We start from the raw sequence: 26,625 nt of genomic DNA, 5'->3' as shown, positions 1-26,625 counted from the left end.
GCCCTGTTTCTGTCTTTATAGATTGCTCTGATACTGAAGCTTTGGATTATCCACCTGGTCTCCAGTCTTTTGTCGATTTGATATCAGTGTATCTATACTTATATTTATAGCTGGGAACCAAGTCTGATACTATATTATTTCAGCATAATCCAAGGTCTCCTGCCTGTTTGTGTAGCAGTAGCCCTTGTATCCAGTGGCTCACCTTCTGATAATTGTTGCTCAGACTGTATCACTGTTACCTCTAGGTTTTCATTACACTTTATCTGTCACAGAGTAAAATGCTGCCAAACACCAGAAGCGCCTCTACGGACTTGTAAACAGTCTCTAGAGGAGGAGTAGACCCTGCAGTATATTTATTACACCCATTTTTAAAATGAGCGTAATTTAAGATTATGCTAAAGCAGTGTACTAATAATCTTAATTTTAATAATGACAGGAGGAGAGTATTTTGCATAAACTTTCTTTACTAACTCCATAGCAGCAAAGAAAAAAGCAGTTGAAACAAAGAACCAATCAGAGCGTAATCAGAGTGTGTGTGTGTGTGTATGTATATATATATATATATATGTATATATATATATATATGTCTAAGCATATCCATATCACTTCCTCTTGACCAATGCGACATCACAAGTGCATAATGGAACAAATAACATGTCCGATCCAACTTGAAAACCGATAATGGAATTGAGTCCTCCCAGCAATTCATAAAACTTGTTAAACTGAAAAGAATGAAAGACTAGTATCAGTGGTACAGAACCGACCGTATGAAAAATATTTCTATGAGTATATATAAACTGTTATAATTAATTAATCTGACTAACCATAAGATGTTATCATACAGAGTCAATCCATGGTGCTATAGACATCTGCAATCCATACCACTGTACATACCATTGCATATATTTAATCCTTAGAAATAGACTCATACCCATTAACTCTAATTTACCTCCGTTTAGGGTGGGAACATCAAATCAAAAAAGGGGGAGGGGGAATACTCACCTCCTGTCATTATTAAAATTAAGATTATTAGTGTACTGCGTTAGCATAATCTTCAATTTTACAACATGACAGGAGGCTTTGTATTTTGCCATTTTAACTCTTAGGTAGAAGAGAGAATGCGGCATTAGATGAGGGACGGAAATAGAATGTCCGAAACGTCGATTTGCGGGACCAGTCCGCCGCTTGTAATATGTACGAACAAAGATGTGCCCACCATAAAAGCCGATGATGCTGCCGCCCCTCGCACAGAGTGCGCACCAAAAGAGGGGTCTATGCTGGCTAGGGAGAGGAGCCATCTAATCCATCTGGACAGTGTGGTGGCCGGAACCGGACCGTGAGGGCTAACATACTAACCTATGACACCAATAGTTGCCAGGCTGTCGGTGGGCGTAACGTCTCCATTGCTGCTACATATGCCCGCAGAGCCTTGACCACACAAAATTGGGGGTCCGAGGTGAAGAACGGATAGAAGACTGACGACGAGTCCGATTTAGTCCATCGTGAGATATGGAATGAGACTCCTTCCAGGACGATGGTAAAGGCGTCTTTATCGAACGCCCGAATGACCGAGACGCGGCAAAACAAAACCAGGCACAATAGGAAGGTGAACTTGGCAGTCAGTTGTCTTAAGGGTAATATTTCGTTATGGGGCAGCCCCCTCAGGAACCGGAGTACCACTTCCACATTCCATAGATGTTGGTATTTAGGTGCCGGAGGTCGTCTCAATTTGATGCCTCGTAGTAGTTGGCATATCAGAGGATCCTGCCCGACCGCTCTTCTTTGAGATGGTACATGGGCTGCTGATATAGCGGACCTGAAGACATTGATGGTGCAATATGACTTGCCTTACTTGAAGAGTGACGAGAGGAAATTCATGATATCGAAAACAGGAGCTGTAAAGGGATCCAGGTCCCGTCCCACGCACTAACTGGTCCAAGATGTCCATGCAGATAAATAGCTCTTTCGCGTTCCAGGGGCCCAGGAGTCCCACAGTAGATCCATAGTCGTTGTCGATAAGTCGTTGGCACACCATGCTCCCCTGAAAGAGTCAAGGCTACTAAGGATAGGCGTCCATCCAATAGTATAGGATGTGGGTTCACCACTGGATCCCTGAGTAGGGTGAAGACGTTTGGCAGAAGAATTGGGTCCTCGCAGGACATCTCGAGGAGATCTGGGAGCCAGGGTTGGCTCGGCCAGAGGGGCGCCAGGAGGGTCAACTTCAGTACCCGTCTCCGGATGTGGTGGAGAACTCTCGCAATCATAGCGAATGGGGGAAAAGCATAAGCCCCTTGTGTCGGCCAGTATTGGGTGAAAGCGTCCACCGCCAAGCACTCCGGGTCTGGGAGCCAGCTGTAAAACTATGGTAATTGATGGTTGTTGCATGAGGCAAACAGAGCCAGTAGGAAGGGCCCTTTCCGTTCGTTCAGGTAGGCGAATATCTGCGGGTTCAATTGCCAATCGCTGGCATCTCTCCAGTGTCGGGAGTACCAATCTGCGGTAAGGATCGACTCCACTCGTAGGTGTTCTGCACATATCGTGATTTTCGTGGGAGGCAGTAGTCGAAGATTTCCTTCGTCAAATTCACCAGTGTTTGTGAACGAGTCCCTCCCAAGTGGTTGATGTACCGTACTGCAGATATGTTGTCCATCCGTAGAAGTATACAACAAGTGGATTGTCCTTTCGCTAGGCTGCATATAGCAAATGACCCCGGTAGTAGTTCCAAGCAGCCCATATGCATCGAGAGTTCCTGGGTTGTCCACATTCCTCCCGTGGATGCTTCCCCATCCATGGCGCCCCTTCCCAGTTGGTTTGCGTCCGATTCCAGCACGAAGTCCGGGTGGTTGCCGAAGATGGCACGACCATTCCATGCTTGCATGCAGTTGAGCCACAATTTGAGTTCTTGGCGCAATTCGTCCGTCAGCGGAACTGTTTGGTAGTATGTGGGGTTCCATCGAAGGAAGCAGGCTTTTAACCGTTGCATGGCGCAGTAATGCAAGGGGCCTGGAAATGGAGGCGGTCCCGTAGTAAGTGTATGTCTTCCATTTTAAAGTGGCGGTAGGTCACATGGGTATTCAGTTCTCTTAAATTTATCACCGGTCTGACAACCCCGGTTTTCTTGCGGACGAGAAACATGTTGCTGAAGAAGCCATCTTGCTAGCGCACGGGTTGTATAGCGCCCTTCGTGCGTAGTTCGCGGAGCTCCACCTCTGAGGTGAGCATCCGAAGCTGAAAAGCATAAGGGACGAGAAGGTTACCTCTGTACAGAGAACGTTTGTAATTCGATGTGGTACCCGTTGACCGTCTGGAACACCCAAGCATCTGTGGATAGTTTTGCCCAATTCTGGGAAAAAGGAGAAATATGTCTGGCAGTCATGGTTAGTTGAGACATTGATAAGTGTTGATCTCTTACCTGTGGGGAATCTTGCGTGGGTGCGTCCGCGACCACCACGTCCTCTGTCTGTGCCCCTTTGGTAGTAGGGGTAGTATTGTAGAGCCTGTGTCCTGGTAATTTTGTTGCGGGTAAAACTGCTGTGGGTGTCCCATACGGGGGCCTGATGGCCAGAATCGGCTGGTGGCACGGCCCCGTTGCTGACCAGCCCTGGAAAAAACACCCCTTAAAGGGTTACCTCTGAAGACCTTGCGCATGGATGTGCGGGCCAGAGAGGTGAACATGTTAACGTGCTTGTTAAGCTCTTTTCATAAAGACCTCACCAAAAAGCTTACCCTGTGTCTGTGGGCCCAATTTACCCCCAGAATGGCAAGTTTGGGGTCTGTGCAGCAGAGTGCTGCTGTCACATCCTGTCCTGTTCTGCGGAGATGTCTGGCCTTGGCTTCTGGTATCCAGTACTCTTTTTACAATTCTTTTTTTATTTTTTATTTATGCTGGGTTTTCTGGGTTCATTCCTGTATTCCGTCCCTGGAATTCCCAGTCTCCAGGATTCATTTAAATGTTTGTTTTAATTTGCCATACCCGTTCCTTTTCCATGATTCCTTTTGTTTCAGTCTGGACCTGCAGCAGTGTTTTCAAGTCCTCTGCCCTTTCTTGCAGGTAAGTGCTATATGTGTTTTTATTATTGTTCTTTTAGCAAACATTAGGCAGAGTAGGACCTGCCAGATATGGGGTATATTGGCGTTGTTGGCAGGCCAATGCAATGTATGATCATATAATGTAACTAAATCCCCATACTTTTCATATATAGTACTTGGTTATTTCTCCTCTTGTTTTGCCTATCATATCTTGTCTTGTTTTAGTTTGAATTCCCAGTCCATGTACAGTCCTGTCCTGTCCTGCCCATGTTATGTCAATGGTTCCCTTATGTATTGTGTACATGTTCTGGGTTTAGCTTCCTATTCTTCTCTGGTTCTGGGTTTTACTAGTTCTGTGTTGTTTTCATGTTTGGTGACTATCCTAGCCTTGCGTTGTTTCTGTACTGGATACATGCCTGCTGCAGAGCCCCCCTTTCCAGTTCCTTTGAGGTCTGCATATCAAGCTCCTAGCTCTTAGGATCCACAGTAGCTGTATCAGGGACCTAGTATGTGGCCGCACAAATGCTGGTGCTCAACACAGGGGGCGTGTGGTTACCCTGCACCAGGCCCTGATAATCCACTTTCACGCTGAAGACTCCCACTTCTCATCAGGCACTCAGGGGTCCCGGTTTCCGTACCGCCACCCATGATAGCTGCGCGGCACCTCTCTGCCGCTTTGGTGTTCCCGAGAAAGCAGAAACCCCATTCTCGGATATCATGCGCCCATTCACGCACCATATCCGCAGTAAATGAGTTTGCTCTGGCGTAAGAGTCATCCGCCGGGTACGTCACATGGGCCAGCGGCCCCATTGCATCCAGGAGCTTGTCTTGCGCCCCTTTAAAGCTTCCCTCGACCCCTCTGCGCGGGTCGCAACCCCCTCATTCCATAAAGGTCAGCATGAGTTGGTCGAACTCTGGCGTGAAAACAACCTTGTCTGGCAGGAATGGTCTAGGGCACTCCGCCCTCATCCATTTGCGGATGTGTTTCTCCAGGGGTTTGCGGATCCAAAAGTGCATGAACCTAAGGAGGTGATCAGACGGGGCCCATTCCCTGGAGCAGGGATGCCGTATGTTCCTGGGGTCAAACATCCTCTGCCCTGTGGCGCCCAGGAATATCTCTTGTTCCTGCGTAGCGACTGTAACTGATGACTCTGCATCTCCTATACACTGTAGCTCACCCAGGAAGGTCTCCTTGACGTAGGCGTTGGAGCCTCAATCGCCTTCCTCGGAAGTCTGAGACCTCTGCTTATCTTTGTCCTCATCCGAGGAAATCTCCCGAGTGTATGTGGGGGCCGTGGTCACAGGGCGCCTACTGTGCTTCAGCAGCGCCTTGCCTTTGTTGGCGGCCTTCTTGGACACCTCGCCCTTCCAGTGGCATTTCGCTGGGCGGTGACTCTCCTTAGAGGAGTCATCTGACTCATCCTAGTCCTCCCTGTTGTGGGAATGCTTGCCAACCGGTTTGCTAGTTTCAAAGGCCGTTGGTAATACCTTCGCCATTGCCTTCTCCAAGGACGCAGCCACCGCTGCATTGATTATTGCCTGAAGGTCAATTGGGTATAGTGTGTCCTCCATAATTCAGGCACTAACAGGACCAGGTATGAGAGGTGGAGGGACCGTGTGGGAGGACTTTGACAGGCCGTAGGCCGTATAATACTTGTTGCCCAGTGGCGTGAAAAGCAGACTCTTAATACTGGGGCTCACCCAGGAAATCGGAACTGCTTCAACAGATTCTGTTAGGCAGCACTCAGGGAATTACCCAAATGGGGTAGACTAGGGTATACCTTAACTGGTAGTCCCACTCCCTATGGGTAGCAACACCAACCTGCACAGGTCCCTGTGAGAAAACTGGAATTCACCTCTGGAATTTTGCCTTCAAAACGGGAGCCTTGCCTTGAGTGTGATTCTCCGCCGATACTACACCAACAAAATGGCTGCCGCAGGTATCGCGAGAGACCCGGGCTAGCTGACCGGAAAAAGCCAGCAAAAAACTTTGCGGGGAAGGTGAGTATAGACAGGGACTGATTGCAGCGTTCGGCAGAAAATTTAACGAACAGCTGTTAGTTTTGTCGAATGCCCGTAATGTTGCAGAGTCCACGAACGGAATACCACTAGAGGAAGTGGCCGTTCGTATAAATAGACTGTTCGTGAAAAACTAGACGAACTGGTGAGCCTGGCTGGCCCATTCGTGTAGAGGCACGAAACAGTTATAGTGCGAACAGGCGGGAAGTCAGCCTGACGTCTGTTCGTGCCGAAATGCACGAACACAGTGATTGCCCGCTCTGTGCGCACAGATTACAGTGCGAACAGCGCGGAAAAGAAGGGTGAAAGTGGTGAACGTAGCCACCAGAGGGAGGGGGAAAGGAGAAAACACTGCCGCCTCAGAAGAGGCTCTGAAGGGAGAGGAGATAGCCCCTCCAACGGTTAACAGCCCAATAGGTATATAATACTTAAGGGATCCCCTGCCACCCCCAGGAAAGTAACTTAAACACAATAAAGACTAACTAGAAGACTATAACACAAATGAATAATAACAAAACAGTTAAGGAATTAGTACTCTGACCTGACTTGAAAGAAAGAGGAAGTGATATGGATATGCTTAGACGTATATATACTCTGACTACGCTCTGATTGGTCCTTTGTTTCAACAGTTTTTTTTCTTTGCTGCTATGGAGTTAGTAAAGAAAGTTTATGCAAAATACGAAGCCTCTTGTCATGTTGTAAAATTATTATTGGTACTTATATAGTGCCAACTAATTCTGCAGCACTTTACAATATTATGGAAGGGGGAGGGGGACTTACAATAAATGAGACAATGACACAGGAATAATAGGTAGATGAATTCCTATAAACGAGCTTACAGTCTAGATGTTATTACACTTATTTAACAATTATTGCAGTTTCTCTGATGATGTGACTCCCCATTCATAAAACTCACTTGAAAAGAGACTTGCCTTTTTCAATCTAATTTTATAAATGAGGAGTCACTGATTGGCTGAGAGTGCCAGATCACCACTCTTAGCCAATCATCGGCGCCAGTGCATGAGCCTTCTGAGAAAACGGAAATACAGTGAGGCAGAAAGATCCGGTGATAGAATATAGACTTTGGGGTTAACCTGTTTGTGAACAGTTTATCCACTAAAGATGGGCCAGGGACCTCCTAACACCATAACTACTTTATTTTGATGAAGTTGTTATGGTGCCCGGAGTGTTCATTTAACTAAACAGCAGAGAGGGGAGAATAGCCATGTGAAGAAGATACCAGAGTGCTCCAGAAACAGAGTTGGGTACAAAAAAGGTTTTTAGTTTTTTTAATGAAATTAATTTAAAACGGTTATGAATGCAGTGCCCAGTGTAACAAAAAGAGAATCCATTTACCTTTTAGAATTAAATACAATTAACGCATTATGTTGCCTAGGAGAGTCCATATACTAGATTACTAATGTTATTCTGTCTATATAGGATTATGCAGTGAAAGTACTGCGAAAGAATCTGAACCTGAGAGAGGTCCATATTGCTCATTGGAGCATGCACAAGTCTCTTTTCATGGTCACAGAGATGCTGTAAAGTTTTTTGCATGTGTTCCAGGTAAGGAGTTTATTTTACAAATGTTTCAAATATTTAGCTTTCAATTTTTAAATTTGTGATTAGTGTGCATTGGATTTTTTTATTCTTTAGTTAATACATTTAGTTAACGTACTTTTCCACAAATGTATCTCTTAACTTTGTTACAATACATAAAAATAGGTATATTGAATTTAAAAACCTTTTAAAACTTTCATTTTTTCAAGCTTGCATCAACACATCTTCACTGGGAGGAGAAGGTAAAAACACAGGAAACTTCAATATGTTGGTGATGAGTGGAGGAGAAGGATACATTAACTTCAGGATAGGTATATTATTGGTGTCTTTACTAGACAAATGCATATTACATGTATCTGTAGCTTGATAATTGTGAAAGTTTGCGAAATCTGGTATTTATTAAAGGGTCATTCTTGGTTCTATAATCTCTTGAGCTTATTGCAGAAATTATGGTGCTATGATCTCAATTTCCAAGCTCTCAAAAGGTGACTTGCAGGCACTCGGAAGTCCAAAGAGTGGTCTGCCTCTTTGATGATTAGTGCTGGGCATGCAATCACTGAGGTTAGTTACACCTTCAGAAAATACTAATTTCTCTGTTTGGAAACTGTATGTTGAGGTTGCCATGAGTAATAAGTACAACATGCAAAATTCAGTACACTTAACTTGAAAACGAGAGCTCCAAGACGATTGTCTTGAAAGAGCTGTCATTCAAATGGTATAGTGCAGGACCTGCCAAACATTGTATACTTTGTAAGTAGTTGCAGGCATATGTAGTGTAAAATTACATGATTTTGCTATTACATGATGAAAAGTCATGATTTTATTAAAGACACGTATGCGAGTATTTACTGTCCACCAATAGCAGCAAAGAATGCAATTATAACCAGTAATGACTATGTATACTATATTTTTCTTACATAGAAACATAGAATGTGACGGCAGATAAGAACCATTCGGCCCATCTAGTCTGCCCAGTTTTCTAAATACTTTCATTAGTCCCTGGCCTTATCTTATAGTTAGGATAGCCTTATGCCTATCCCACGCATGCTTAAACTCCTTTACTGTGTTAACCTCTACCACTTCAGCTGGAAGGCTATTACATGCATCCACTACCCTCTCAGTAAAGTAATACTTCCTGATATTATTTTTAAACCTTTGTCCCTCTAATTTAAGACTATGTCCTCTTGTTGTGGTAGTTTTTCTTCTTTTAAATATAGTCTCCTCCTTTACTGTGTTGATTCCCTTTATGTATTTAAATGTTTCTATCATATCCCCCCTGTCTCATAGTTCCTCCAAGCTATACATGTTAAGATCCTTTAACCTTTCCTGGTAAGTTATATCCTGCAATCCATGAACCAGTTTAGTCGCCCTTCTTTGAACTCTCTCTAAGGTATCAATATCATTCTGAAGATAGGGTCTCCAGTACTCTGTACAGTACTCCAAGTGAGGTCTCACCAGTGTTCTGTACAATGGCATGAGCACTTCCCTCTTTCTAGGTATTAGCAGTAGAAAGAGGGAAGTGCTCATGCCATTGTACAGAACACTGGTGAGACCTCACTTGGAGTACTGTACGCAGTACTGGAGACCCTATCTTCAGAAGGATATTGATACCTTAGAGAGAGTTCAAAGAAGGGCTACTAAACTGGTTCATGGATTGCAGGATATAACTTACCAGGAAAGGTTAAAGGATCTTAACATGTATAGCTTGGAGGAAAGACGAGACAGGGGGGATATGATAGAAACATTTAAATACATAAAGGGAATCAACACAGTAAAGGAGGAGACTATATTTAAAAGAAGAAAAACTACCACAACAAGAGGACATAGTCTTAAATTAGAGGGACAAAGGTTTAAAAATAATATCAGGAAGTATTACTTTACTGAGAGGGTAGTGGATGCATGGAATATCCTTCCAGCTGAAGTGGTAGAGGTTAACACAGTAAAGGAGTTTAAGCATGCGTGGGATAGGCATAAGGCTAATCTAACTATAAGATAAGGCCAGGGACTAATGAAAGTATTTAGAAAACTGGGCAGACTAGATGGGCCGAATGGTTCTTATCTGCCGTCACATTCCATGTTTCTATGTAAGAAAAATATAGTATACATAGTCATATAAGCCACTCAAATACCAAGTCCCAGTAAATAGTCAGCACCTCCCTTAACTCTTCTTCTTTCTTTGAAGATACAAACACAATAAAAAAAAAACAAGGATCGGGAACTAATGAATCAGTCCAACCGCACAATTTTTTGCAGTCAAATCCAGTCAGAGACCAACCAGGCAACAATCCAGCCAGCCAGTCGGAACAAATCCTTAACAGAAATAGGAATTCACCAACCGCAAGGATCACGTCAAAGGATAAGCATCAGGAATCCATGTAACAAATCTGGATCAGGCTGTGAAAACATAAATGAACAGGAGCCATATGGTTATTTCGGTCCTTGAAACTTAGTGTAAATGTAAAGCATAAACAGGTCCTTCTTATTAATAAATCATGAAAAAACCTTGAACAACCTCATGCTCAAAACATACTGACCACCAAAGCATTCGTGTAAGAATATCCCCACTTACTGTAATACTAACCTTATCAAACAACTAGTATAATAAGGGAGGGAGATGTAAACAAATTCAGAAATATACATAGCGTGGGACAATACTCGCCTCCGTATCTTTAATAAAATCATGACTTTAATTCATATAATAGCAAAATCATGTAATTTTGTAACAAGTAACGGAGGCTTGCAGGTTCAAAGCTGACTAACAACCGCAGGAAAAACATGAGGTACCGGCCAAAAATTAAATTCACGGAAAGTAGATTCCCGTGACCAGTCCGCTTTCGTCATCAGATCCACCAACCCTGCTCCCTAGGTAATCATCTACGAAGCACCCCAGACAGAATGGTCTCCGAATACTGATGTGTCTACCCCCGCCTGTTGTAACACCCATTTCAACTAACGAGCTAGAGTAGTACTTGTCACCGTGGAGAAAGGAGGACGAATGGAAAGAAAAAGATGAGAAGTTTATGACGACCGATGCAGTCCGTTGCGAACATCGTACTCGCGTAAACACGCCACCGGACACAACGCTTGTGCAGAAGGAAAAGCCAGATAAGACCCTTCCAGGAGGAGAGGGTGGCAACCTTCGAACAGGTCTTTAAGCAAATCGAGACGGGCCGGCAACAACCTGGGAACATCCACAGCCATCTCCAACAGTTGAGGAAACCAAGATTGAGTCCCCCAAAACGGGGCTAAGAGGATCAGCTCGCCTCTTGGCGGCGAACTGGCAGTACCCTGGGCAGCAGTTCAAATGGAAAGAGTAGAGAAGCAGTCCATGCCAATCTTACAGGAAAGCGCCTAATGCCTCTGCGCTGGGTCTGTACACCAGCTGAAGAAACTAGGTAGATGAGCGTTGAACTGTGAGGCAAACAGGCCGATGGCAAAAGGACCCCCAAAGGGACGAAATAGCGTAAAAAACACCTCTACATCCAATCTCCAATTGCTGCCGTCTGAGAGATAACGTTAATTCCAGTCCGCCTGGACATTGTGCATTCCCGGTAGATATTCCACTTGGACCACCAAGTTCTGTGTCAGACAGAACTCCCAAAAATTAATTTTCAGACAAGCCAGTAATGCCAATTGAGTTCCACCCATGTGGTTGACATACCATACTGCTGATTTGTCCATACGTAGGCGAATGCAGACATTGGCAGTCCCCTTCGCAAAACCCAGAATTGCAAACAATCCCGCTAGAAGTTCCAAGGCATTCTGGATTTGCTCTCTGACCAGTGACCTCCTGTCGACAAACCCTCGCAGTGGGCGCCCCAGCTATGGAGACTCACGTCCGAGTATACAGGGAGTGCAGAATTATTAGGCAAGTTGTATTTTTGAGGATTAATTTTATTATTGAACAACAACCATGTTCTCAATGAACCCAAAAAACTCATTAATATCAAAGCTGAATATTTTTGGAAGTAGTTTTTAGTTTGTTTTTAGTTATAGCTATTTTAGGGGGATATCTGTGTGTGCAGGTGACTATTACTGTGCATAATTATTAGGCAACTTAACAAAAAACAAATATATACCCATTTCAATTATTTATTTTTACCAGTGAAACCAATATAACATCTCAAAATTCACAAATATACATTTCTGACATTCAAAAACATAACAAAAACAAATCAGTGACCAATATAGCCACCTTTCTTTGCAAGGACACTCAAAAGCCTGCCATCCATGGATTCTGTCAGTGTTTTGATCTGTTCACCATCAACATTGCGTGCAGCAGCAACCACAGCCTCCCAGACACTGTTCAGAGAGGTGTACTGTTTTCCCTCCTTGTAAATCTCACATTTGATGATGGACCACAGGTTCTCAATGGGGTTCAGATCAGGTGAACACGGAGGCCATGTCATTTGATTTTCTTCTTTTATACCCTTTCTTGCCAGCCACGCTGTGGAGTACTTGGACGCGTGTGATGGAGCATTGTCCTGCATGAAAATCATGTTTTCTTGAAGGATGCAGACTTCTTCCTGTACCACTGCTTGAAGAAGGTGTCTTCCAGAAAATGGCAGTAGGACTGGGAGTAGAGCTTGACTCCATCCTCAACCCGAAAAGGCCCCACAAGCTCATCTTTGATGATACCAGCCCAAACCAGTACTCCACCTCCACCTTGCTGGCGTCTGAGTCGGACTGGAGCTCTCTGCCCTTTACCAATCCATCCATCTGGCCCATCAAGACTCACTCTCATTTCATCAGTCCATAAAACCTTAGAAAAATCAGTCTTGAGATATTTCTTGGCCCAGTCTTGACGTTTCAGCTTGTGTGTCTTGTTCAGTGGTGGTCGTCTTTCAGCCTTTCTTACCTTGGCCATGTCTCTGAGTATTGCACACCTTGTGCTTTTGGGCACTCCAGTGATGTTGCAGCTCTGAAATATGGCCAAACTGGTGGCAAGTGGCATCTTGGCAGCTGCATGCTTGACTTTTCTCAGTTCATGGGCAGTTATTTTGCGCCTTGGTTTCTCCACACGCATCTTGCGACCCTGTTGACTATTTTGAATGAAACGCTTGATTGTTCGATGATCACGCTTCAGAAGCTTTGCCATTTTAAGAGTGCTGCATCCCTCTGCAAGATATCTCAATATTTTTGACTTTTCTGAGCCTGTCAAGTCCTTATTTTGACCCATTTTGCCAAAGGAAAGGAAGTTGCCTAATAATTATGCACACCTGATATAGGGTGTTGATGTCATTAGACCACACCCCTTCTCATTACAGAGATGCACATCACCTAATATGCTTAATTGGTAGTAGGCTTTCGAGCCTATACAGCTTGGAGTAAGACAACATGCATAAAGAGGATGATGTGGTCAAAATACTCATTTGCCTAATAATTCTGCACTCCCTGTATGGTGAACTCTGGTTGAGATCCGACTATGACCCTGCCATTCCATGCACAGCGGTTGTCAATCCACCAACGTAACTTGTCCTTTGTTTCCCTGTCCATGGAGATCAGATCAGCATATGATGCTCCCTCGCGGAGATGTGCAATCTTCAACCGTTGGAGAGCTCGATAATGAAGAGGGGCCAGGAACACTGCATGTATCGACGATGCCAACAGTCCAATGAGCCTCGCCAAGTGTCGCAAGGTGATATGTGGACGGAGAAGCGCCCTGCGGAGTTCCTTGCAGATCGTTTGAATCTTGGAGGAAGGCAGGCTCAAGGAGTCCTTGTCAGAGTCCACGAGGAAACCCAAGAACTCCATGCATCTGGATGGTGTCAAACAGGATTTTTCCCAATTGATGAAGAAACCCAGCCGGGTCAGAATATCCACCATCCATTGCAGATGCCGTAGGAGAACGGAGCGGTCCTGAGCCATGAGCAGAATATTGTCCATGTAGCGGATTGCATTAAGGCTGTCTTCAAGAATTCGTATTACAAATATATTTGTGTAATTGTTTCCCTGTATAACTGTAAGTGTATGTAGCTTTCGTATGATTGTTCGGTAGTTTTCATACGAATGAAACTACCGAACCATCAGACCACCCCAGTGAGAAGTGTGCACCTCGTTAAGCTTTCACACTCTGTAAACCACAGCTTAATTGACCGTGAAATTGATATATTGTAAGTACCTGTGTGGTCGCCGTTCGGCATATGAACCACGTGCGGCGGCCATCTTACGCAAGAAAATCTCAGCGGTATTTGGTCGTCGAGTGTCTGGAACTCAAATCGGACAATCAAACACCCAAACACCGCTGAGACCTCCAGAGCTCCATAACTCCCGAACGGAGGGACCAGTCAGCCCCTCGTTCGGTAAAATAAATGTACCGAACATGGGAATACATGCGAATATAAGATTAGCTGTGGATGGCAAGGATTACTGTATGTTTTAACTACCGAACAGAGACCGACCGCAGGGCCAAAACACATGGAGCCTTTTTCGGATACCACCTCGTGTGCGGTCTGTCAAATTGCACCTTTCACCTAACTCCCTTACCCCTGGTCCGATCTGGGTGAATTTTGAATATGTTAGTCACCCAGATCAGGGCTACCAGGGGGTTTTATTAAAGTATTATTCTAGCTGCTTGTTTTGGGGTACATCCAGAACTTGGGGAAAACTACAGTATGTTTAATGGGATTATGTATCACACTGAGGGGAGGAGATGTGTGGGAGGTAACTGTTACATTATTGGCTACTGTACTAATTATTGTGAATCCCTCCCTTGCATGGGAGAATGCTTTAAAAGAAGGTTGAGTAATTAAAAGTTTAGTTCTGCTCCTGATGCTGTGTGTCATCCAGTCATTGGGATCTGTATGGGAATATTCGTGGATTACCTTACTTGCTGTGATTATTATTATTCTATGGTATTTTATTACTTGTTCCTTGGCCTCACTGGGATCTTTAGTGGAGTTAACCTGTGAAAGACCAGCTCTCCGCTACAGTCCATATATACGATAAGGCACAGCCCCAGACTGCGGAGCACAAGCACTTTGTTGCATTTAATAATTTTTCTTGCTGGGGTTGATTGCAATACAAAATAATTGTTTGTGAGTACAATCTTTAACCCCTTAAGGACACATGACATGTGTGACCTGTCATGATTCCTTTTTATTCCAGACGTTTGGTCCTTAAGGTGTTAAAGTCACAGCGCACTTTATATTTGTTTTTTTTAGAATTGAGTGTTGGAGAGCTAATACACTAAAAAGGTGCTGCTAATACAAAAAGTATTTATAATAAGATGAAAAATTAATTTGTTTAGCGCCATCTACAGCTTGTTCTATTGGTTTTTTTTTAGACAGGGATACATGCCTAGATTTTCGGCTAGCCTTTCTCGGTGCGTCCCCAAGGGAATTCACCACTGGACACGGAGTGTTCCATAGTCGAGGGATCCATGGCCCTGCACCCAAAGGGCAAGCAAGCAATGCCTGGGATATAGTCTGGGACAAGGCGGAAGACATTGAACCCACAGCAGCCATAATAGTGCCAAGGACCGTGCGTCCTCCCTGCAGGGAGCACCGATGGAGGGGAGCCAGCAGTAGAGGGTGCAACTCCCAAAAGTACAGGGGCATCCATCTCCCCAGGGGTTGGGGGGGGGATGCAGGCACCTTAGGCTTAGGCATGGCAGGCGAATAGTTAAGACCCATAATAAACTAAAACTGAAATAGGCTAATGTGAATGCTGTCACGAAAAAGCGAACCGAATGCACCCAGTAAAGTAAACCTGTGAATGCGGCACCAAAAACAGCAGAACGGTCGGGTAAGAATCCTAAAACGAACAGCGTTCGCAACCCTAACCGAGTAAAAAAAAAAAAATCAAAACGTATAAAACTACCCAGCGTTCCCATGCAATCTGCCAAACGTGGATCCCAAAACGGAACGAATTGGGACGACAAAAGGTGCCAAAACGGACCCAAGGAACAAGAGAGAGAGATACCCAGGCAGGAAAAGACAAAGAAAGATGGGGGGAAAACACAGGTTCTGCAGAAGGGAAAATACAAACACCAAAGCAAGGTGAAATAAGCCAGTGGGGGGACTCCAAAGAACAAGGGAAAGGAAGAAAAACCTTTAGCTGGTCTGGGACCCTGAGCACAGGATCAAACACATATACAGCAAGCGGGTACAAAAACCCAGTAATAGAACAGTACAAGCTCAACTAAAGTAATAAGAGACAGTAAATAACAGTCTAACATAAGAAGTGCAAGTAGAATCTTTAGAGACAAAAAAGTTGGTACTTAACTGACTGTGGAGCAGCAAAGAAAGAGGAAGACTATTATACTAGGACTTGCATGGGAGTGGCTGATATCACTATGTATACCATATTTTGCTGCTATTGGTGGACAGTAAAAAAATGTAATGCAATATGAACCTCTGTACCTTGTTATAAAATCATACATACTGATTGGAATCCGTGTTAATTTTGGCGGCATATTTCAATTTAGTTTTAGCCAGTCTCTTGACAAAAATTTCTTTTAGTTTTAGTCGTATTTTAATCACCTGAATTGTTTTAGTTTTAGTCGACTAAATCTCCAGTAGATTTTATTCGACACGACTAAAATCTAATAGGTTTAGTTAAAGCTTCTTTCTCTTTTTTCCCCTTCCCCCTTTAGGTGTCTCTCTCCCAAGCCCTGGTCTGTCTATTTTGCACTTTCCACAGCCCCCCGTGCAGTGTTAATTTTGGCATCAATTTTCGATTTAGTTTTAGTCAGTCTTTTTTGACAAAATGCCATTTTAGTTTTAGCCTTATTTTAGTCATCTGAATTGTTTTAGTTTTAGTCGACTAAATCTAAAAAAATTTAGTTGACAAAAATTTGTTTGTCGACAAAATTAACACTGATTGGAATCTATATTTACTTACATTTATGCTGGTGAACCCAAAGTATAAATAATAATAAAAATAGCCAAATTAAAATTGATAAGCTTGTTGGTAGAACAGATGTATCACTGCTTTCTACATTCTCCTGTTCAGCATTATGGGATGCCATATGAAATCCTGTGGTCCCTTACAAAACAACTAGCCACCCCTTCCCCAATATACACTCCCAGACATGTACGTGCAGACGCATGCATACTCACTCACAAGAATGCAAACTGCACACAGATAAATGGGATAAAAGTAAACATAATATTCAAAGTCCTAGAGAAATTGAAATGGTAGTGTGCTTGTAGAAGTGACTAAAACTGCAAACAAACCACTGATATTGTAACCACTGGCGGTTCCCTTATTTACCACTATAATGTCTTAAAGCATAGAACTTAGTAGGGCTAACCATACAGATATCTTAGCCATAATTTTATATAGTTAGTAAGAGATCCTCTATTTAACATAAATAAATAATTGAGAATACAATATAAAATAAGGATTGTATTGGAAGCAATAGTTTTGTCTTTTTGGATATTTATTATATAAAAATATAAATATAAAATCCATTATAGCAGAGTTTATAAGATGAAATTAAATGCTTGCAAATATCATTAATAGGTTAACATACCCTCCTGAACATGTCATCATGTCAGCCTCTCAGTCATTTTAAGATGGAGCAGCTTCTGTCTCCAAGTCTCTCCTCTGTGTGTTAACATTTAAAAGTACACTTATTTATACCATAGGTGTCGTCATTTTAGAGTCACCATAGTTCATATATGAAAAAGTAACTTGTCTACTTTAAATCAATTTAGGACCTCCCTTAATTTGGCAAAGATACAAGGCAATAACTAAAGGGTTCATACGTCATGGAAATTTTCCTGACTTAGTTCAAGATGGCATCTTAAAGTCTAAATAGCTTATCTGTTGTTTATACTAAGACGTAAGTGCAGAGATTCCCGGATTTGGGGAAGTTCCATTAACTTGGGGTTACCACAGTGATATGGATTATTTTAAACAAACTAATAAGTTTGAATGTCTATCTGTTCCTGTCCAAATTTGAGATGATTAAATTGCGTATACGCAGAAGTAAATTCACACTGACACACGGAGTTCAGGTTAAAAGAACTTCGAGAAAATTTAATGGCATCTGGTTAAAAAACGGGCTCGCAGACCCTTATAAGAGCAATATTACATCATCATAGAATATCAAGATAACAACAAATAAACATCATTAATTGGGTTAGGTGTTAAGTGGCTATGTCAATACCCACCCATCAATATTATTAATTGGCTTAAGTGTTAAGTGGCCGACTACATGACCTCCCACCGAGAGGTGGCGTCATCTTGGACACGGGTGTGGACACGATGGCTCAGGCGCCATCTTACTAGCACGAGGCTTCACTCGATGGGAGGGGGGCTTTAGGCTCCATTTTGAGTAGTTAGTGATGTTAGACTCGAGGTCAGGTTCAAGGCTTTTTTAGTGAATGGACATTTCATTAGTGCAGTTTCTCATGATCTAACTAGGGCATACAATGTTTCATATTACAGGAACTTGACAATTCCGGTGTTAGTCATATCCTTCTAGAAAATACATTCTCTGTCTAATATTCTAAATGCTGTTAGGAAAATCTGTCATATAATGAAGTTAATGGAGTTAATGGGGAAATTTAATAAACGTTTTAATAATTCTACAACAGTCCCCCCCTATGAAATGTTAGGCACTAAAAAGATAAACTTTATTTGTTAATACCAGAAGACGTGTTAGCCCAAAGGCACAGAAACCCGCTAGCTAGGTGTTATTGCGAAGTGCAATTCTGTCCCTTCCTGTCCCTAATAGGCTGCAGCTCATCCGTCAATACGGTCAGGAACTTTCTTCACTCCGCTGGTATCCCGCAGTGGCTTGTCCACCACATCTCCGCACGGCAGTCTATCCATAAAGACGGACGCTGTCCCTAAGCTGGTTCCCTACCTAAAACTCTTGCACTTTATCAGTAAAAGGGATAGTTTGCAGCGGCATAAAGGGTGAATTGAAATCTTGGAAATCTTGGTCATCAACTGTCAGATGTGTAAAAGTTGGTGCCGCTTGGTCTGCAGTCTTCTGTAGGAATTTCCTCAGACAGGGGAGGACACAACAAACGAGAAGAGCGAGAATAAAAATAAAAATTAGTAATGCCATACCAATATGAATTAAAGCTTTTTGCCACCCTGTCATCCAACCAAACCACCTTTCCCAGGGATCTTTCACCCCAGAATTCCTTTTTAACTCTTCAGAGAGCTTATTTAATTTCTCTATGGCCATGGTGACTTTACCATTAGGACCTGTGTTTTCTGGGATGTACGTACAACAGGTCATGGTGTTGGGCAGTATTTTACATACGCCCCCCTTCTCAGCTAGAATCATGTCTAAGGCCATTCTGTTCTGGAAGGACATTTGGGATGTGGCCTGCAATTGTTCGGCTAAACCCTGGAGGGCGTCTCTGGTGTAGTTGACAAAGCGTTGTTGGTTGTAATAAATGTAATTAATCCAATTTAAATTCTTGTTTGCAGTAACTATGGTAAAAAGTGATTCAAACCCCGCAGCAACTTCATCTCTTGCTTTAAATTCATTAGGTACCCCCCTAGGCACCCCAATGGCATCAATATAAATGTGGGGGTCAAAACTGCCTCTTTCTGGGGCTTCACGCTTAACCTTAGCTGGTGTGTGTATGGACTCATGTATGTCAGGGTGTGTGTCAGAGATGATATGTATGGGCATGATGGCTTTAGCCAGAGTACACTCCCCCCACCATTCCTTGTCCATTCTGGATCTTAACTGCAAATCCCCACACAACCAGTAAATATCTCCTAATGACCTGGTATGAAATTGTAATAGGTACATAGGGACAGTTCTGTAGGTGGCACAATATCCTTCGGAAAAGTTACCCATGAACTTACCAATTCTGTCATAATTGGCATAACAGGTGTAATTTCCCTTATAGATCGTAACACCATCTGGGGGTTTGACATCCTTGATTAGGAGGGGATACTCTACTGTCCATGCTTTGCAGAGGGACCTGTTAAAATTGTAATGGTAGGCAAAAAGACTTAAAATGTAATTTTCTATTTCTAATGGCAAAATCAAAGGTACGGTGCCAAGATGAGGCCGGGCACCACCACACACATAGCATGCGGTTCTGTTATGTTTGTTGGCATTATATTTCATCCATTCTGTGGGGATATTTATGGGATAATAATTGTAAACAGAGAGAATTGCCCACGAGTTTCAATTCTCAGATCCCTAATCGTTATCGTGTTAAATGAAATTTATATCACATAATTAATATCACAAATTGTTATAAAAATATAATTTTTATTTTTAACAATTTAAATTAATAATGATGAGTAACATGCATGATAATAATCAATGGAATTTTCAGTATAACATGAATATGCAATACAATATGGCAATAATCAATGAATATTCAGTATAAAACAATATATGCAATACAATAGGCCATTTACTTCCTGTTTAATATAAAGGCCTCTACAGCACTTAGCTGTCAGGACAATTTATGATAGGCTTCACAGAGACAAAGAAGGTTTCACAGGGAGACAGAGCATTCCTTAGAGCTGCAGTAAAACTTTCAGCTGGCAGTTTAGAAATAACCCTTGCAATGCTGGCTAGACCTCCTAAATAATTAAGGTCTACTTTTATGTAATTTTAAATAAATAACATTACCCAGTCATAATCTTTAAACATTCCCTTGCATCCAATGATCTATGTTATATTAGCTGATATTTTAATTAATTTGTCTAAATAGATATTTTATCTCATTTTAGAGCCAATCAATACAGCTGGATAAATGGTCATGATATGCTAACGTGATATTAATCACGCAAATACATTAATGGCTATATTAATCCCAGCTGCAGATAGGATGCTATAACCATATATATATTCTTTAATAATTAAGATTTCTAAATATGAAATCTAATCATGATTTATCCAGTCATATATCATGCTATTAATTTAATTAATTTAAATTAATTAATTATATGCCTGTATATTTACCAGTTAAGTAGATATTTTCTCATCAGATGTTCTCAGGTAGCTAAATGTCATGGGTCTCTTTCTCTGCATGGAGTGTAAGAGTTTCTTGGTTACTCTGATCGCCCGATTCTGCCTGGATCTCTCTGAATCTCCCGAGAGTGTTGTAATGTCTCTCTCTTCAATCTTTGAATTTCCCACTCTTCCCTTGTCTTAACTTTTTAAAGGGGAAATTCCTCTAAGTGATAGCCAATCACAAATGTGGGGTGTGGTTGCCTTCTAGGTAATCATTTTAATATTTGGACTCTAGATGGCAGCCTTGTTCCACTACACATACCTATCCAGGAAAGAGTTAACTTTTCCTGGTGGCTATTTTTGACGTCATTTACGTTATCTCTATGTTTGCCCTAACTCAAATCTTCTGTCAGATCACACAGTTTTCTTCAGACTATGCGTCTCCATTTTCTGCTATAATTCCTAAAATTGATAGTTTGTGAACTAAGTTTCACCTTAAACTATAATGGGATGTTGTACAATATCGAAAGTAAAATTTAATTATTTAATCCTCTGTCACCCAGGTCTGGGTTTTTAGAATTTATTATATTCCATTAGTACCTAGACAGTCTCTTATCACTTGGTTTGTTTATATACACATTCCATTCAGCTTGGGCAAAGCAGTCAGTTTTAGAGAAAGGATAGAAATTCTGTGTCTCTTTTGTTAGCTTGAAGATACAAAATGGAGTCTGGTCTGTTTAGCAATGACTTCAGAATATACATTTTGTATTTCTATCATAGCACAAAATGTCTGCCGATATAAATACCCTGACAATTCCAACCATAAATTAACATCATTAAAACCTGTTTCAGCGGCCATGGTATCTTCAAAGGTGGGATTAGCAATGGCCATCATTTCTTTAAAGGACTGGATGTGTGGTTTTAATGGGTTTGGGACCATATGGGTAGCCCCTTGCCACTCTGGAGAGTGGCACATATCTTTTAGGTAGAAGTGCCCCAATTTGTTATAGGAACCTTTCTTCCAATACATTCCCATTACATACTGGTCTGCATCTGTTGGGCTGGGATGCTCAATATTTAGGATTAATTTCATGGGTGTACCTCCTCCAGGCTTCCTTAGGGTCATTCTTTGGAGGAGGGATCTACCATGGTCATCTACCTTAGATAAGGCACTTTTGGGTTTGTAACCCCAGGCGGGCCCAGCATTCCACCCTGCAGCCCCCCAATGGTTACAGTTATGCCCCCATTGTTTGTCAACTACACAAACATAGGGGTCTTTTACATGAGGGATATCTCTATAGATGGTTTGAATTTGTGACGTAGGAAATGGGCAGTCTACAATGTCACAATAGTCAAAAGTATATGTAGCCACACGGGTACATGAGGAATTGTACCAGAAGGTATACCCACTGGCATCTTTAGTAATGGCTACTTGTTGGGCCTTAATTAGGCTAATTAAGGTGATAATGTACCAGGGTTACATGGTTGTGCGGTGTCTGCTTCTTCTGGGGCAGGAGTCTTCTTGCAATGGGAAGCGTGGATCCAATGTGGATGTGGAATTCTCTGCCTGAAGAAGTGGTTTTATCAGAGTCCATACAGATGTTCAAACAGCTACTAGATGCATACTTGCAAAGACAGAATATTCAAGGATATAATCTTTCAATGTAGGGTAATAACTGCTTGATTCAAGGATAAATCTGACTGCCATTCTGGGGTCAAGAAGGAATTTTTTGTCCTAGCTTGTTGCAAATTTGTGCTTCAAACTGGGGTTTTTTTTTTTTTGTTTTTTTTTTTCTTTTTCTTTTGGATCAACAGCAAAAAACAGGTGTGAGGAAGGCTGAACTTGATGGACGCAAGTCTCTTTTCAGCTATCTAACTATAACTATATATGTAATGTGGCCTGCCAGCCAACTTGACGGAGGTTGCAGTGATCAGGAGAACTTGGAATGGTCCGTCAAATCTTGGTTCCAGGGTATGTTTCCGCACAAATTTCTTGACCAGGACCCAATCTCCGGGAAGCAGGCTGTGGGTACCCGTATCAAAATTGGGATCTGGAATTGAAGAGAAAACTTGGGCATGTATCTTTTTCAAAGCACTTGCAAGTTCAGTCACATAATCTACCAAAACATCAGTTTGAAGCTGAAGCTGTTGGGGGTAATAACAACCTAGTCTGGGTGCAGTCCCAAATAGAATCTCATATAGGGATAGTGAATGCTTCCCTCTAGGTGTGTGTCTAACGCTGAATAAAGCTATTGACAAGCTTTCTGGCCAGGGCATCTTTGTTTCTTGTGACATTTTTAACATTCTAGCTTTTAGGGTACCATTCATGCGTTCCACTTTGCCACTGCTTTGTGGGTGGTAAGGGGTGTGGAAAGCTAGGGTCACCCCCAGAGCAGTCCAAATTTCTTTAGTCACTGTTGCTGTAAAGGCTGGGCCCTGGTCACTCTCAATAACTTCTGGTAGTCCAAATCTACATACAATATCTGTGAGCAGACGTCTTGCTGTTGTTTTGGCAGTGATATTGATTACTGGGTAGGCTTCTGGCCAGCCTGAAAACATATCCACTATTACTAGTGCATTTTCATGGGGACCACTTTTTGGCATTTGTATGTGGTCAATCTGAATTCTCTGGAATGGGTACATAGGCTTAGCCAGGTGTTTCAAGAGCACTTTGGTTGGTTTCCCTGGGCTGCATTTTGCGCAAATGACACAGGCCTTGCAAAAGTTGTTGTGACTCTCCCCAGCGGCAGCTTAATATACCAGGGGGAGAAGGGGGAGACTGTAAACCCCCCACCGGTGCAGATGGGACCGTGGTCTCTGCACTCACCACACAGGGGGTAGGGACGGTCGGTCCTACCCCCCCACGACAGAGCTGTGTATCCAAGGGGGAGACAACCGGTCTCCCCACTCAGCAGCAGAGCTATGCAACTAAGGGGGAGACAGTCCGTCTCCAGAAACCAGGCTCCAACCAGACTACTCCGGTGGTAGTGCTGGCACCAGGACAGAGTACCGCTGGTCTCTGCCCACTCAGCAACCCACCAAGGCAGCCTACCAGTCCCCTACACAGCCGTGGTGAGGCACCTGGACATGGACAAACTTCTCCTCTACACAGGTGTAGTAACTATTTATTGTGGGTGGGCTGTACTGTTTTTTTTGCTTTATGGGTGGGTTGCTGGACTAACAAGGGCACTGACCGGCAGGAGGTCAGGTACCCTGTTAGTCTTTTTGGAAAGGGGGAGAGATGTGACGAAACCAATCTCGCCACATTGTATTGGAGGAGCCTGGTTGCCCGCCTGCTGCCTTTGGACTATGGCCCTGGGAGATTGGGCCCTTTACAAACAGTATTCGGCCCTAACAGAGTGCATGTCACTCATTCTGGCCCTTTAAATACAGTGGGGCCATTCGGTACTTGCCCTGTGTGAGCAGTGATACCCCCCAGATAGCTATGCCATGGAGCCTATTCATATAATGAAAGACTATGGGAAAGACTTTGGCTCCATGGCAATTAAACTGTATTTGTGTGGTCTGCGTGCCATTCACCTAATAATGTGCACGCAGACCTGAGCTATCTGGGGATATGTTAAATGTCTGTGTTTAATGTATAAAATATGACTTTATGTATTTTAAAGAGTTTTATGTTGTTTTGCAACCATGTGGTTAATGGAGTCTGCATCTAGTCCTGGATAATTAGATTTCTTCTCCAATTATCTCCAGGGCAGAAGGGAGGAAGCCAGGATGCATTGTGGGGATGTTTTACTTTTACTGTTTGAGCCAGGGGGAATAAAAGATACTTTTATTAACTTTTGAACCCCTGGTCGGATTCATGCCATTTTTTAATATGTTGTTCCCCTGAATGGATTGATTGTGGATATGTATTTTTATGTGAATGTGATGTATGGTTTTAAAGTTATGAAAGTTGTGTAAAAGTATATTTTGAACTGTACACATAATGGGATTAAGTGTCACACTAAGGGGAGGAAATGTGTGGGAGGTAACATCTATGTTATTGGTTATTTTATGCCTCCCCCTGGGTGTGGCCTGTATGTGTACTCCTGTAATAAAAACCAGGCTGGGTGCCCAGCACCTCAGACCACTGCTTGACCTTCAACACGGAGCCTTGTCTCGTTCTTGGGGGGATTCACTGTATGCTGTTGGAGATTTGACTGCTAGGAGTGTAAGCTGATGTCTGCTTTTCCTATTCATCTGCTAGCAGCTATTTGTGAGGTTCCAGCTGGAGTGCTACCTTATTCACCTATATCCAGTTCGTGAGTTCTGATGTTCTGCAGTAGCTGTGCCTTTCTGAGAAAAGGGGATTATCGCCTAAACGGATTTTAACCCCTCATATGCTGAAACGGTCCGTTACAATTGGTGGCAAGCGGCGGGATCGTTCCTACAGCCAGAAGGACAGCTACAGAACACCATTTCTTTGGATTTACAATTTGAGGACAACGCATGTCTGAGTACAGCGACCCTGACAGCACCAGGATGGAACCAGCAGTGGAGTACAATAAGGGTGACATGGATGACCGGGATGCAATAAGGAAAGGCATCTGGTACCAGGCCCTGGATAATGTACAATACCAGCGGGGTGAGAGTCTCCCCAGTGAAGAGCAGCGGTTGCAGAAGCAAGTGGCCCTGCGGATGCCCTTCCTGGGAGAGCAGCCCCTGGAGGAATGGGTGAAGGAACTAGAGCACCGGGTATGGCAGGAGCTATGGCTGGAGGATGCCTACCAGGCGCTCTGGTGGTATATGGCACAGTATATACCCTGGACAGCCGAACATGACAAGCCAGAGGGAGAGGAGTTTGATGGTCCTGGCTTGTTATGGGAGTCCTTTGCAGAGCCTGGCTTCGGGAGCCCTGCGCAAACCAGACTGCAGGACATTTTCTATGAGAGGGAGGCTAGACATGAGTGGGATGACCCCCATGAGGTAGAGCAAGACCTGGCTCACCTAGCAACCCTGGAGTGGGAACTGGAGCAAAACTACCAAGATCTCTTCCACTTCATTGGGAAGGCTCAGCAGGACAGTAAGGTGACAGACCCAGATCCAGACCCCTTCCGCTGGGAAGATATTGTAGAGATTTACTGGGAAGAACCCCAGGTGGCCGGTAGAGATGGGACCGAGGTCTCCCCACCGGTCCGGCAGGGAATTGGGAGCCCAGTCTCCATTCCCCAGCGGCAGGCTGAGTTACAGGGGGCAGAGGTAGTTGGTCCTACCCCCCAGCAGCAGAGTGATATGCCGGGAAGGCAGTGTGAAGTGCAGGGAGAGGAGAGCAGCGTCCTCCCTCCCCAGCGGCAGGCTGAGTTACAGGGGGCAGAGGTAGTTGGTCCTACCCCCCAGCAGCAGAGTGATATGCCGGGAAGGCAGTGTGAAGTGCAGGGAGAGGAGAGCAGCGTCCTCCCTCCCCAGCGGCAGGCTGAGTTACAGGGGTCAGAGGTAGTTGGTCCTACCCCCCAGCAGCAGCGTGATTTTTTGGGAATAGAGAGCACAGTCTCCTTTCCCCAGCGGCAGAGTGTCCAGCAGGGAATAGAGAGCCCAGTCTCCTTTCCCCAGCAGCAGGACACTGTATTGGGAGAAGAGACAGTCGGTCTCCCTCCACAGATGATGGAAGTATGTATGGGAGAGGAGCTTGCTACCACCTCTCCCCAGCGGCGGATCATTGATATGCAGGGAATAGAGAGCCCAGTCTCCTTTCCCCAGCGGCAGAGTGTCCAGCAGGGAATAGAGAGCCCAGTCTCCTTTCCCCAGCAGCAGGACACTGTATTGGGAGGAGAGACAGTCGGTCTCCCTCCACAAAGGTGGAAAGTATGTATGGGAGAGGAGCTTGCTACCACCTCTCCCCAGCGGCGGATCCGTAATGTGCAGGGAATAGAGAGCCCAGTCTCCTTTCCCCAGCGGCAGAGTGTTCTAGTGGGAGAGGAGCCTGTTACCCCCTCTCCCCAGCGGCAGCTTAATATACCAGGGGGAGACTGTAAACCCCCCACCGGTGCAGATGGGACCGTGGTCTCTGCACTCACCACACAGGGGGTAGGGACGGTCGGTCCTACCCCCCCACGACAGAGCTGTGTATCCAAGGGGGAGACAACCGGTCTCCCCACTCAGCAGCAGAGCTATGCAACTAAGGG

General features: G+C 43.8%; 1 protein-coding gene across 1 annotated transcript in view; it reads left to right on the top strand.

The window, feature by feature from the left end:
• Positions 1-26,625, top strand: part of LOC134576882 (C-Jun-amino-terminal kinase-interacting protein 4-like) — a 242,867-nt gene that overhangs the window by 192,326 nt on the left and 23,916 nt on the right. Inside the window, exons 11-12 of the mRNA XM_063435563.1 lie at positions 7,489-7,614; positions 7,818-7,919. Coding sequence (XP_063291633.1) covers positions 7,489-7,614; positions 7,818-7,919 — 228 coding nt within the window. The remainder of the gene's footprint in view (positions 1-7,488; positions 7,615-7,817; positions 7,920-26,625) is intronic.

The sequence above is a fragment of the Pelobates fuscus genome, chromosome 11, assembly GCF_036172605.1.
Source record: "Pelobates fuscus isolate aPelFus1 chromosome 11, aPelFus1.pri, whole genome shotgun sequence".
NCBI classification, from domain to species: Eukaryota; Metazoa; Chordata; class Amphibia; order Anura; family Pelobatidae; genus Pelobates; species Pelobates fuscus.
The sequence above is the reverse complement of the archived record's forward strand: the minus strand, read 5'-3'. Positions and strand labels throughout refer to the sequence as shown.